The sequence below is a fragment of the Canis lupus genome, chromosome 1, assembly GCF_003254725.2.
Source record: "Canis lupus dingo isolate Sandy chromosome 1, ASM325472v2, whole genome shotgun sequence".
In the NCBI taxonomy this organism is placed as follows: Eukaryota; Metazoa; Chordata; class Mammalia; order Carnivora; family Canidae; genus Canis; species Canis lupus.
The window spans coordinates 112217198-112228965 of record NC_064243.1 but is presented as its reverse complement, the minus strand read 5'-3'; the positions used below and the strand labels follow the sequence as shown (position 1 = coordinate 112228965).

At 56.9% G+C, this 11768-nt stretch overlaps 1 protein-coding gene across 1 annotated transcript; it reads right to left on the bottom strand.

Annotated features, from left to right (window-relative positions):
- Nucleotides 1-1307: 1307 nt before the first annotated feature.
- GSK3A (glycogen synthase kinase 3 alpha) lies at nt 1308-11037 on the bottom strand. Its single transcript, XM_025424820.3, has 11 exons — nt 10740-11037; nt 8638-8825; nt 7244-7327; nt 6951-7061; nt 5005-5135; nt 4798-4904; nt 3699-3796; nt 3523-3618; nt 2956-3142; nt 2565-2657; nt 1308-2009 (listed from the first exon to the last, which is right to left on the bottom strand). Exons 1-11 carry the CDS (start codon nt 11020-11022, stop codon nt 1936-1938), a joined length of 1452 nt encoding a protein of 483 aa, XP_025280605.1. The 5' UTR covers nt 11023-11037; the 3' UTR covers nt 1308-1935.
- Between the last annotated feature and the right edge of the window lie 731 nt (nt 11038-11768).

Here is an 11768-nt window from a genome sequence, read left to right as displayed (position 1 = left end):
GCAGGGTGGGGTAGTAGGGGGGCAAGGAGGGTCAGAAGTGGGGCTTAGGGCTCCCGGGCATCAGGGTGGGGCAAGGGGGCAGGCTGAAGATGGTCTAGGAGGGAAAGAATGGGACTGGGCCAGGGTAGAGGCCACAGGAGTGGGAAGAAGGGGAGGGACAACCTCCGTGACCTCACTGGCTGAACGGATGTGAGCCACAGGAAGGTAGGCGTGCCTGGGGTGCCCCTTGCCCAGACCAGCCTTTCTCTCTTCTCTGGTCTCCTTGCTTTAAGTATTCATCTTACAAACAAGGTGCTATCCAGAGAGCACTGAGCAGGGAAGGCCAGGGATTGTTCTGGGCAGTATACAGATGCCCCCTGGAGCTGGCCTGAGCAGACTGGAGAGTTCAGATGCCATAGGAACAGTCCCTGAACTCTCAGAACACGTTCAAAATTCCCCTTTTGGGGGCACCTGGCTTGCTCAGTAGAGCATGTAACATTTGATTTCCAGATTGAGTTCAAGCTCCGCCTTGCGCGCACGCGCGCACACACACACACACACACACACACACACACTGGATATAGAGGTTACTTAACAAACTCCTTCCCTTTTTCTTCACAATTGAAGTCCGGTGGAGGATGTATCAGTTGCTCCTCAGGCCTTCCACTTCTGGGGCCTCCCCCCTCTCATAGCATCAGCCCTGCATGGAGGAGATGCCCTATTCCTGTGCCCATGGGCCCCCCCATCTGGCCCCCCCAGCATGTTTTCAAAGCAAAGGAAGAAGCCAAGGTCTCTGCACCCATCTTCCCAGTATCCCTAGATGTGGGCCAGGTATGTGCCATTTAAAACAGAAATGAGAGCTTGGAGATGTGTTACAGTTTAAGAACAGCTCCCCTGCCCAAGAAGAGTCCACATCCAGGCTGATGTGGCCTCAGTGACCGTTTGTCACCTGGCGTCCTTGTGAAGCCCCAGGTAGCTCGGGCCGTGGGACACTAGAGCCCTCATGTTCAAGTCTTGACTCTGCCATTTCCACTCAGTGGCTTTGACCCCTGATCCCCTGTTCTCTCAACTGTCACCTGGGGATAACAGTGCCTGCCTCCCTCTGAAGGCAGCCCCCCAACACACACTAGGCCTCTGCTGTGGAGGAGCCAGACTGTTCATCCCACGTGCAGAGCTGAGGCCCGGGAAAGCTGGGCACGTGCGTCAGGGCCAGGACTCAGGCAGCCCAGCCTGGGTTCACCCTGCCCCATTGCTGAGATGTCCTGTCCCAGCACGGCCCCTCAGGCACCTCCCTCACCTCTGTGGGAACAAGGCAGCCAGACAGGAAGCAGGTTTTCATGCCAATAATTTATTGAACGGAGGTCTGTACACAGGCAAACCTTACTGTGGAAACCAAGACATCAGGAGCTCCCCCACCCCCACGCCCTCAGCCCTCCAGGGTGGGGAGAGGAGGGAGGAGACCTCAGGGGCAGAGGACAGGAGGGGGAACACAGCTGTAGAAGGGGGATGGGCCAGGTTGGACGGTGTGAATCGACGTTTTCTTTAAGAAAAAAATTATAACAATCTATTTACACCCGGGGGGGGGGGGCGGGGGGAAGGGAAGGGAAGAGGAATAGACGGGCCGGTCTGGTTCTATTTACAAGGGACACAGGAGGGGAGGAGGGGTTGGAGGAGTGTAGGCCTGGGAGGAAGGGAGGGGGCCAAGGGGGTAGGAGGTCCTCATGCCTCCAACCCCCCGTCCTTCCTACTCTTCCCTCCCCACAACCAGTTAAAATCCTCTTAAAAAGCCCACCACTGGGTGAGGCTGGTGAGGGAGGGACTGGAGGTAGGGACAGGGACTCATTTACCTCTGCCCTCTAGTCTAGGGGCCCAGCCAGGTCAGGAACTTGATGGGCTATGGTCCCCCTTCCCAGCCCCACCAGGGGCTCCCAGATGGAAGGGTGATGGGAGGGGCCCTCAGGAAGAGTTAGTAAGGGGAGCCGTGGCATCGGTCGTCTGCCAGTCTGGGCCGGTCTGAGCCTCACTTAAAGCTGAGGAGGAAGAAAAAGCAGAGTTACCCTGGGCCTCTCTGACCCCGGTCCAGGAGCAGGACCTCGGTGGGGGATACTGGTAGACACAGACAGCTGCCACTCTTAGGTCCAAGGCTACGTCCGCCAACGCCAAAGGGCCAGGTTGGTCATGGAGTGACTCACCAGGGAGCCAGGCCCCACATAAAAGCGGGCAGCTAGAACTCAGCCCCCACCCACAGCACTGCCCTGAGGAAAGGCAGGCCCACTGTTGCCCAGATTTTCTTCCCCAGGAGACACAGGAAATCGGGATCTGTACAGGCAATGGCCTGTTTTTAAACGTGGGCAACAAATTTAACTGTTTATTTGTGTAAGCCAAACCTATCTCTTTGGTTTTCCAGTTAGCACTTAAACACAAATATAGGCAATCAGACTCTATAAAGGTGGCCGTTCGTGTGTCGTATACTGTCAATCCTCAACGAGTTCCATGCACATGCAGGGATCCCAGGGGCTGTGGGGACAGGCCTGCCTCCCAGGCCGAGAAAGGCTTTCATCCACAGCAGGTGGCCCCCGACTTACCTTGTGAGGATGGAGTGAGGGAGGCAGTGCCCGCTGGGGACCTCAAGTGAGGAGGGATGAGAATGGCGTTGAGAGATGGCTGGATGGAGAGTTCTAAAGACAGGAATGGACAGGCCCAGTCAGGAGGCGGGTGCTGGCAGCTGGGGTTGGGCTTAGGAAGGGGCACCAGGTAGGGACCCAGCTCTTGGCAAGGCCAGGAGACTCTTGTAATCACTGAACACTTTAAATGACAAACCAGAAAGGGCCTAGCACAGGTGATTGCAGAGCACGGGTGAAGCAGTTCCGTGTCTCCTATATCAGGGCCATCTCCCGAGCACCCCACTCCTAGCTCTAGCACCAAGCGCTCCTCCACAACGCTGTTGGCTCCCTGTACCCCACGCTGTGCCCTCACCTCCAGGACTGAAGTTGAAGAGGGGGGGAAGCGGGCGGTTGTTGGGGAGCTGGGTTCCGTGACATCGCAGTTCATCAAAGAAGCTGTGGGCGCAGGCTTCCAGAGGGGAGAGCCTCGAGGACGGTGTGTACTCCAGCAGGCTAGAGCAGAGTGCAATGGCCTCTGGCGGCGTTCGAGATTTGAACACCTTGAGGGGAAGGGGACAAGTCAGGAGGGCGAGCAGCCCAGGCACCGGGTACTCCTGCACCGCGCTGCTCCAGGGCCTGACTCCTGCACTCCCACTTTCCAAATGAGGTATAACCACTAAGAAGTCACTTTTTTGGCGGTGAACAGCTCACCCAGGTCCCATCACTGGACAGGTCCTGCAGTGAGCCTGTTTCCCCAACAGAACAATGGCACTCTCGAACTTACCATGGACCCTCAACATCTAGAGAATGGAAGATGCCATAAACTTTGAAATCTGAACAGACCCACTCCCAAACCCTGACTCTATAGCCAGGTCCCCAGACCAGCTGGCCTCCAGAGGGGACGTCGACCTTGCTGCCTGAGCCCCCAGCCCTGCCCCACCTTTGTCCAGGGGTGAGCTTTAATCTGGGGAAACTTGAACTCCGTGTAGTTAGGGTTCATCTCTCGGATCTGTTCCCGGGTTGGTGTACCCAGCACCTGGAGAGAAAGGGAGGGGTCTGAGCCACAGCTCCTAGCCCTCGACCCTGTCCCCGCCCACCCGGCCACAGTGCCCTCACCTTGATGATCTCCACCAGCTGATCTACCCCGCTGTCCCCAGGGAAGATGGGCTGGCCCAGGAGGAGCTCGGCCAGGACGCAGCCAGCTGACCACACATCTAAAGGGGGTGGGGGAGGGTCAGGGCTGCCCCATCCATCCCCTCACAAACACTTCTCTTCCCCACAGTCATCCTGAGGGTGCCAGGAGAAAGCCCCATTTTCTCAGCCCCAGCTCAAAGTCCTACACGGTTTAGGGACACGGGAGCCCACTATTGAACCTCCAGGTCAGCCTGACCACACTGCGCTCCGCCATCCAAGCGTTTGCCACCGTCATTGCCTCTCCCCCCTCAGCGATCCCAGGAAGCCCCTGCTCTGCCTCTAGACTCGGGACAGCCCAACATACCTAGGACAGGCTTCTGTGTTCTCTGGGCCCCAAGAAGGTCAAGCCTTAAGTCCTAGGCCTAGCCTCTATCCTGCCCGCAGGAACAGCTATAGGCCAGTAGTCTTGCCCCCTCCCTGGTCTGTACCTTGACCCCCACCCCCCCAGCACACATTCACACCTAAGGACCACGAAGTTTCTTCACGCTGCCTGGGAATGCTCTCCCAACCCTTTCACGGCCTCTCCTCCCGCCTGGAGGTTGCACTGTCATCCCCACCAATGGGACAGGCCCCAGAGACCCAGGGAAAAAGTCACACCCTCTTGCTGGTCAGCCTTGCCTCCAAGGTTGCTGGCAGCTTCTCACCACCACCACCACCACCACCACCACCATCGCCCCGACCGCCACCCCCACCCAGATTTACCCCCTCCCCCCGGGCCCCCGAAGAGAAGGCTGACTGGGAGTTTCCAGAGCCCACGTGGACTCTGAAGTCAGGTCAGCTTTGAAAGCCCAGTCCTGCCCAGCCCCAGCGGTGCGAATGCAGGCAGGCGGCCTCTCGGCTCTCAGCCTCAGACTGCTCATCTGTGAAACGAGCAGACGCCAGCATCGCCCTCCAAAGTTTGTGAGGACTGGATAAAAGAACACAGGTTAAGCTTGTATCACCGAGCGTGGCAGACAGCACCCTTAATGCAAAAACTGCCATGCCTGCCGCTCCCCACCCACCGCCCTCCCATAAGTCTGACCAATGGACGAGGTGTAATCAGTGGCTCCGAAGATCAGCTCCGGGGCCCTGTAGTAGCGAGAACAGATGTAGGAGACGTTGGGCTCCCCCCGGACCAACTGCTTTGCACTGTGGGAAGAGGTGGGCAGGGGTCAACAGAAGGCAAGGGATGGGGTCCCCCACACTCCTCACCCCTTCAGCCACCCAGCACAGCCCAGGCCAGGCCCACCTGCCAAAATCGCAGAGCTTGAGGACAGCTGTGTCAGGGTCCACCAGCAGGTTCTGGGGCTTGATGTCACGGTGACACACCCCCTGGGAGTGGATGTAGGCCAAGCTCCGGAAGAGCTGGTACATGTACACCTGGGATGGGCAGGGGACAGCACGACTGCAGGTTCTGCCCACAGAACCTGCCAGAGATCCCCCCTCATGGCTGAAGAGCCCTTCCAAGCTCCTTGCTCCAGCTCAAAAACCCTTCTGCTGCCCCTGGGTCCTCCAAGTTTGGGATGCACCGGGATCACCTGGAGGGCTTGTTCCAACAGGGACCCCGGGGCCCCGTCCCAGAGTTTCTGACTCAGTAAGCTCAGGATGTGGCATCTGCAACGGGCCCTTCAGGGCTGGTGCCGCCCCCCACTTTGAGACTACTGCTCTAGTCACACACCTCAGCAGGAGCCTGACAGCAACACGCAGACATCAGGAAGGCCTTGTGGGAGCCAGTCGCTCAGCTCCGAAACCACTGGCTATAGGAAGGGCTCTGCTTCCTTCGTCTGCCAGTCAAAACCACCCACAGACTAGCCTCTCTCCAGCTGGATTTTCCTGCCACTCTCCCTCCCACCGATTAGAACATAAGTGCCAGGAGAGCAGGGATCTCGATGTGTTTATCACCGCTGCATCTCCTAGGGCCTAGCCCAGTGCCCAGTGTGCAGTAACCACTCAGGCCAGTTTCCTGGGCCCTCGTCCTCCTGTTTCCACTGCCCTTGGCTAGAGATGCCGCTTCCTCACCCTGCACCTGATGATCTTTCAGAAGCCTTCCTTGATCCTTCTTACCCCCAAAGCAGGCAAGCCTGGGGGCCTGTTTCCAGAATTCCCTACGCTCCTTCTAGTACGGCAGTTGCTAGTCGTTTTATAGTTCTTTGTGACAACAGCTGTCTGCTCGGCTAAACTGAGAGCTCTTCCACAGCAAAGCCTGGGTCTCAGTCAGCTGGGCCTCTGGAATCACTCGATGCTGGGTTCAGCACACAGCAGCCACAGCAGAGATTCATCAAACCAGAGGACTCCCCTCCCGGGAGGCAGGATCCCCCAACACCAACCATTGGTAGAGCTCTGAGGCTGCCCTGGGCCCAGGGTTCTTAGAGCTGGCAGGAGGAAGCTGTTCAACCTTCAGCCGACCTGAAGCCACCCACCCCTCCCGATGCACAAGGCTGCTGCAGCCTCTGCTCTCTGTATCAGCCCTCCACTCCTTGATTCTTTCATCCATTCATTCGAACGTCTCCTGAAGGACAGTAATAGCCGGGGCACAGCACCAGGCCATGGGGAATGAGCTTGCACAGATGCCAAAGATGCGTCCTTTCTGGGTTCTGTGGACACCAACATTCCTCCAACCCTGCCTCCTTCCCACTTGCCTCTGCCAAGGCTCCGAAGGCCAGGACTCTGACCTCAGTGTTTCCTCCCTTGGTATTCTCAGGCCCCACCCCAATTCTGGGCCAACTCCACCGCTACTGGAGCCCTGGGCTCCCAGTGTGGACCCGAGCAGGTACCCTGCAGTCTCCCCAGGCCCCACTTAGCCTGCCTCCCTGATTTGGTCAGGCCTCAGGGTGGCCTGCCCTCCACTGAGCAAGTTCCATCTGCGGCGGATATGGAGACAAAAGCAGGGAACACAAGGCCTCTGAGGAGCAAAATAAATCTAAAGAATGAGGGACACCTGGGTGACTCAGTGGTTGAGCATCTGCCTTTGGTGTTATTCCGGGGTCCTGGGATTGAGTCCCGCATCAGGCTCTCCGCAGGAAGCCTCCTCCTCCCCCTGCCTGTGTCTCTGCCTCTCTGTGTTTCTTGTGAATAAATAAATAAAATCTTAAAAAAAATTTTTTTTTGGAGGATAAGGGAACCCACAGAAGGCAGGAGGATCCAGGGACCCTGGCTTTGTAGGCCTGGGCCCCAACAGCCTGCCAGACTGCCCACCTTGACATAGATGATAGGGATGGTCAACTTGGCCTTGGTGAAATGGCGGGCCACCCGGTACACTGTCTCGGGCACGTATTCCAGCACCAGATTTAGATAAAGCTCATCTTTCTGCAGAGAGCAAAGGAGAGGTGTGAGGCGCTGCTGTGAGGAACAGGCGGGGAAGGGGGGGGCGGGGGAGGGAAGGCTCATAGAGGGGGTAACGGGGGAAGGACTGGCAATCACGAGAAAGACAGGCAGGAACATGGCGGGGAGTCAAGGTGGAGGACTCCCCCGCACACCCAAGGTCTCACCTTCTCCCCACTGGAGTAGAAGAAGTATCTCAGCCTTACAATATTGCAGTGGTCCAGCTTACGCATAATCTGCAGCTCTCGGTTCTTGGGAGCAAAGGGAAAGTGCCTCAGATGACAGCCTGACTCCCCTCACCTCCCCCGCGCCCACCCCACAGCCTCGCTCCCCCACCCCTGCGAGTAGAGCCAGGCAACCACTCCTTACATCCCAGCTGCACAGCCCCTCTGGGGCAGTCCCTAATTCCTCACCCTAGGAGCTAAACCCAACCTACAAATGAGCTTTCTTCAGCCCACTGCTCAAAAATGTCCAATTTGTTGCTGACCTTTGAAAACCAAACATCTTCACGTACAAATTCAGTTTTCCAGCTGTCTTAAAAAAAATCGCACAAGGCCCAAGTGACAAGAGACAAGTAGTGGCCACCAAACTTACCCTGGTCCCCACTCCTCTCTACTGCTTCTGCTAGAGGCATCTGGGCCCTGGAACCCTGGGCCTGGATCCTAAGGCCCAGGTTCCAGACTTCCACCTTCCCAAAGGGGATCCAGCCTCAGCCTCTCCTCCAAGACACAGTCTTAATCTCTTCCCTATTCTCTGTCCCCCTGAGAACTCCTGCCCTCAGATCCCTCTCACCTCTGGTACTCAACACTAATCAAATTCTGACCCACACCCTGGAGCTCCTCCTGCGAGGGCAAGGAGGGGTTCTCCCTGCCAAGGTCCAGGCCGAGACCTGGTTCCCTCCCAGCCTAGGGTCAGTTCATTCATATCCAGACTAGCCTAAGCTCTAAAATGCCAGTCCTCGCAACACCGATCAGCCCTCAACTTCCACCTCCCCCATGTCCTCCTTGTTCCCTGGGCCTCCACTAGGTTACAGGGCACAGCTGTGTGAAGGAGGAATGGGGGACAGATCTCCCCACCACGGCATGTGGTTTGGTGAGTGTGGGGCAGGCTGCATTTCACCCTGCACTTGGCCAAGCACCTGGGTCAGGGCATGACCTTCACAAACACGCTCATCACCTCCACCAGCTTCCTGCCCGCTCTGTGCAGAAGGGTAGCTTTGTGCGTGAAGTGGAAGGCTTCGGAATCAGGCAAGCCAGAGTCTAGTCTTGCCCTCAAGTCAACTCTCTTCTACGAGTCTCAGTCTTAAGACACCGATACCTACCCTCAAACGATCTTTACGGGAGTTAGATAAGAACTTGCCCTTGTTACAAAGCACTTCACGCCAATCCAAAAGCCAGTAAACACCATCCTGGGCTCTCTGGGAACCCGCATGCCTATCTTCCACACAATTCACTCCCTTCTCTTTCCCTACTCTGGCCCATGTTCAGGTCCCCTGTGGAAAGCCAATTCCAGCCCTCTCGCCTATCACACCTGGTTACACCTCCTTGTCCCCACTTGCTACCTTGAACCTTTTGTCCTGGAGAACCTTCTTGATGGCCACCAGTTCCCTGGTCTCAGCCAGCCGTGCCTGGTACACGACCCCAAATGAGCCATTGCCAATCACTTTGATGTCTGTGTAAGCCACCTCCTGGGAGCGCTCCGGGCCTTGGCCTAGAGTGGCTACCACTGTGGTCACCTTCCCGCTGTCACCTGGGGAACAAAGGGGACACACAATCCACTGACCATCCCCCTTGCCACCACCCAATCATAGGGCTGTGGGAAGGAGGGGAATCACTACAAGGTGCTTACTAGGGGCCTCCTCATCCCCTCATCTTGGAGCAAAGATGGGTGTCAGATGCCTCCAGGTGTACTTTCTCCTTTTCCCTCCAGGGAATGCTAAATCCTGCCTCTTCTTCTGTGGGAGGACACTGACATCTAAACCTCTTGCTGTTCAAGCGTTGATAAGCTGTAATTTCTATGCCTGATAAGCAGCAAATCACTGGTCCCTCTTGGTTCGAGGGCAGCCTCACACTTGCAGATGTTGACTCCATCGACTCAGAGCTTACTGCCTGCTGGGGCCCCCTCCTGCCTGGGGAAAGCCTGACCCAATCTCTTCCATTTAATACAGCAGCAACCCTAAGGTACTTTGACTTTCAGCAAGCACTAGTTTTTGTCACAGCTTGGGGAACAGTGACCTCTAAGTCCTCATTGGTAGAGCTGGTAACTGCCACTGGTTTTCGGTGGCAGAAAGGACTCCTTCAGACTTAAGTGCCAGTGCCAGGACTCTCACTTTTTGGGGAGAGCTAGCCCGTCCCAAATACTTTGGGGTTAGAAAAAGTGCTGACATGACCTCCTCATCTGTGTGACCCAGAGCCCTAGACCCTTTCATGTATTTGGAGGGGTCCCCAGTGGGCAAGTACTAAGTTCTGAGAATGGCGAATCTGACCTCCGTTAACCAGGGGCTAGCCAAGCCTCGGTCCTCCAAAGGAAAGCTGTAACCCCTAGCTCCATTCTCCAAACAGCAGCAAACTTTTGTGGCGTTCTTAGAGAAAAGTGGCCCCTTTACTTTGGGGAACCATCAGACCCCAAAGAAAAGGAGTCACTGATGAATCAAACCCATTTTGAGGGGGCAGTGACACCTTTTGGAAAGAGATGATCCTACACAGCTGTTCTTCCACAGCCAGTGACACCACACCTCAGAACATGGGTTTAACCTCAGATCCATATCCTATGGGGAACTATGACCCTCCCCTGACCCTGTTTCATTTTTGTGGAAGAAGACCCACCACTATAAGTTTTTCATTTTCCTTGGTGTTTTGGGTTTGTTGTTTTTTTTTATTTTTTTTTTATTAAGCAAATTCTACCCTCAATGTAGAGCTCGAACTCACAACCCTGAGATCCAGAGTTGCATGCTCTACCGACTGAACCAGCCAGGCGCCCCAAGCCAAGCTTTCAAAAGAACACTGACTACAGACTTGGTCTGCAGAATACAATGATTCCTAGTTTGTCCTTATTTCTAAGAAGCAACAATCATTAATTTCTACCACCGGGGATACAGTTTTACCTGTTACAGATGGGGTGATGGTAACTGATCTTGCGTTTTAAAAGGAAAGACTGCCTGGGTACCAGGTTTGGGAAGCCCTGGCCCAATCCTTCCCGGCCAGAGTGACCCCTAAACCATTTCCATGTGATATTCACTCCAAATCCCCATCCTCTAGAGGGGAGCAAATTCAGACCCCCCTCTTCTGAGGTGATGGTAATCTCATTCTTTTTGGGAACAATAACTCTCTAGCCCCATTTGCAAGTGATGACTCCTGATCCTGTTGTCTAATGGATGGCAACATCAGATTCCTGTTTTTGAGGCTTAAGGATCCAAGCCCTAGGCATCGGAAGAACAGGAACCTGTGACCCCTGTTTTGTGGAGAATTACTAAATCTAATCCTAAACTCCAATTGATGGTGACCCCTCAAATCCCTTTCTCTGGGAGGGGGAGACCTCAGATCCCATCTTTGGGAAGCACACTGAGCTGGAGCTCCTATCTGGGCATACTGAAGAACCTGATCGACGTCTGAAGGGCTTCAGGAACCCAGATCTCCACCCCCCACGGACGCTGCTAATACTCACGGCCCAGCTTCACTCCCGGCGGCGGGAAGCTAGTGCCCGCACCCGGGCCGCCGCTGCCTCCTCCGCCGCTGCCGGTGGGGCCGCCCCCGGAGCTCGAGGCCCCCACGCCCCCACCCATGGCTCCGACTGACGCCTTCCCACCGCCGCTGCCGCCCGGGCCGGAGGCCGAGCCCCCGGGGCCGCCGCCGCCGCCGCCGCCTCCGCCGCCTGGCTCCGCGAACGAGCTGGTCCGCGCCCGGCCCGAGCCCCCAGGGCCGCCCCCTGAAGGCGCGCCGCCGCTCATGGCGCCGAGCGCAGGCCCAGGCCGCGGGGCTCGGGCTGCCCGGGCTGCCCCCGCCGCCGCCGCTGCCGCCGCCTCCCCCGGGCTCTGGCCTCTTCCAGGCCGCGCCGCTCGGGCTCCGGCTCCGGCCCAGCGCCCGCCGCGGGGCACGCCGGGAGATGCAGTCCGCCTGCCCTACGCGCCGCCGTCGCCGCCCTCGGTCGGCACAGAGAACCGCGGGGCACGCCGGGAAATGGAGTCTGCAAAGGCTTCAGAGCTGACCGCGGGGGATGACGGGTCGCGCTGCTCGTCAGGAAATAGAGTCCTAGGCAATAAGTCGGCCGACTGTGTAGACGGCGGACCCTCAAGTACTTTGAGAAGTGGAGTCAGAGTCACACACTCGCTCCACTGCAGCAACTGCGAGCGCTAGATGTGCTTCAGAAATGCAGTTGAAGCCACTCTTTTCGGAGAGCTTTGTAGTCCTGATGCACGCCGGGAAACGGAGTCCAGACGCTCATTTAGTCTATTGGTTGTGTACGCCGGTCAGCGCCAGGTGCACTGTGGGAAATTGAGTCGGCGCCGGTGCATCCGCAGATATCAGGCCGTGAAGCAAGCCGGGAAATGGAGTCGTCGCCACGCCCTCACCGCATTGCAGGTGTACCGCGACTGCCAAAGTACGCCGGGAAATGGAGTCCCATGTGCTCCCCAAGCCCCAAGTGGACACTGCTATTACGGAGATAGGCTAGGAAATAGAATAGGTAGGTACGGCG

Coding starts and splice junctions, on each gene's coding strand:
- GSK3A (XM_025424820.3), bottom strand. CDS start 11,022: ATGAGCGGCGGCGCGCCTTCAGGGGGCGGCCCTGGGGGCTCGGGCCGG. Junction 8,826..10,739: donor GCCGGGAGTGAAGCTGGGCC/GTGAGTATTAGC, acceptor TTTGTTCCCCAG/GTGACAGCGGGAAGGTGACC. Junction 4,905..5,004: donor AAGCTCTGCGATTTTGGCAG/GTGGGCCTGGCC, acceptor CTCTTCCCACAG/TGCAAAGCAGTTGGTCCGGG.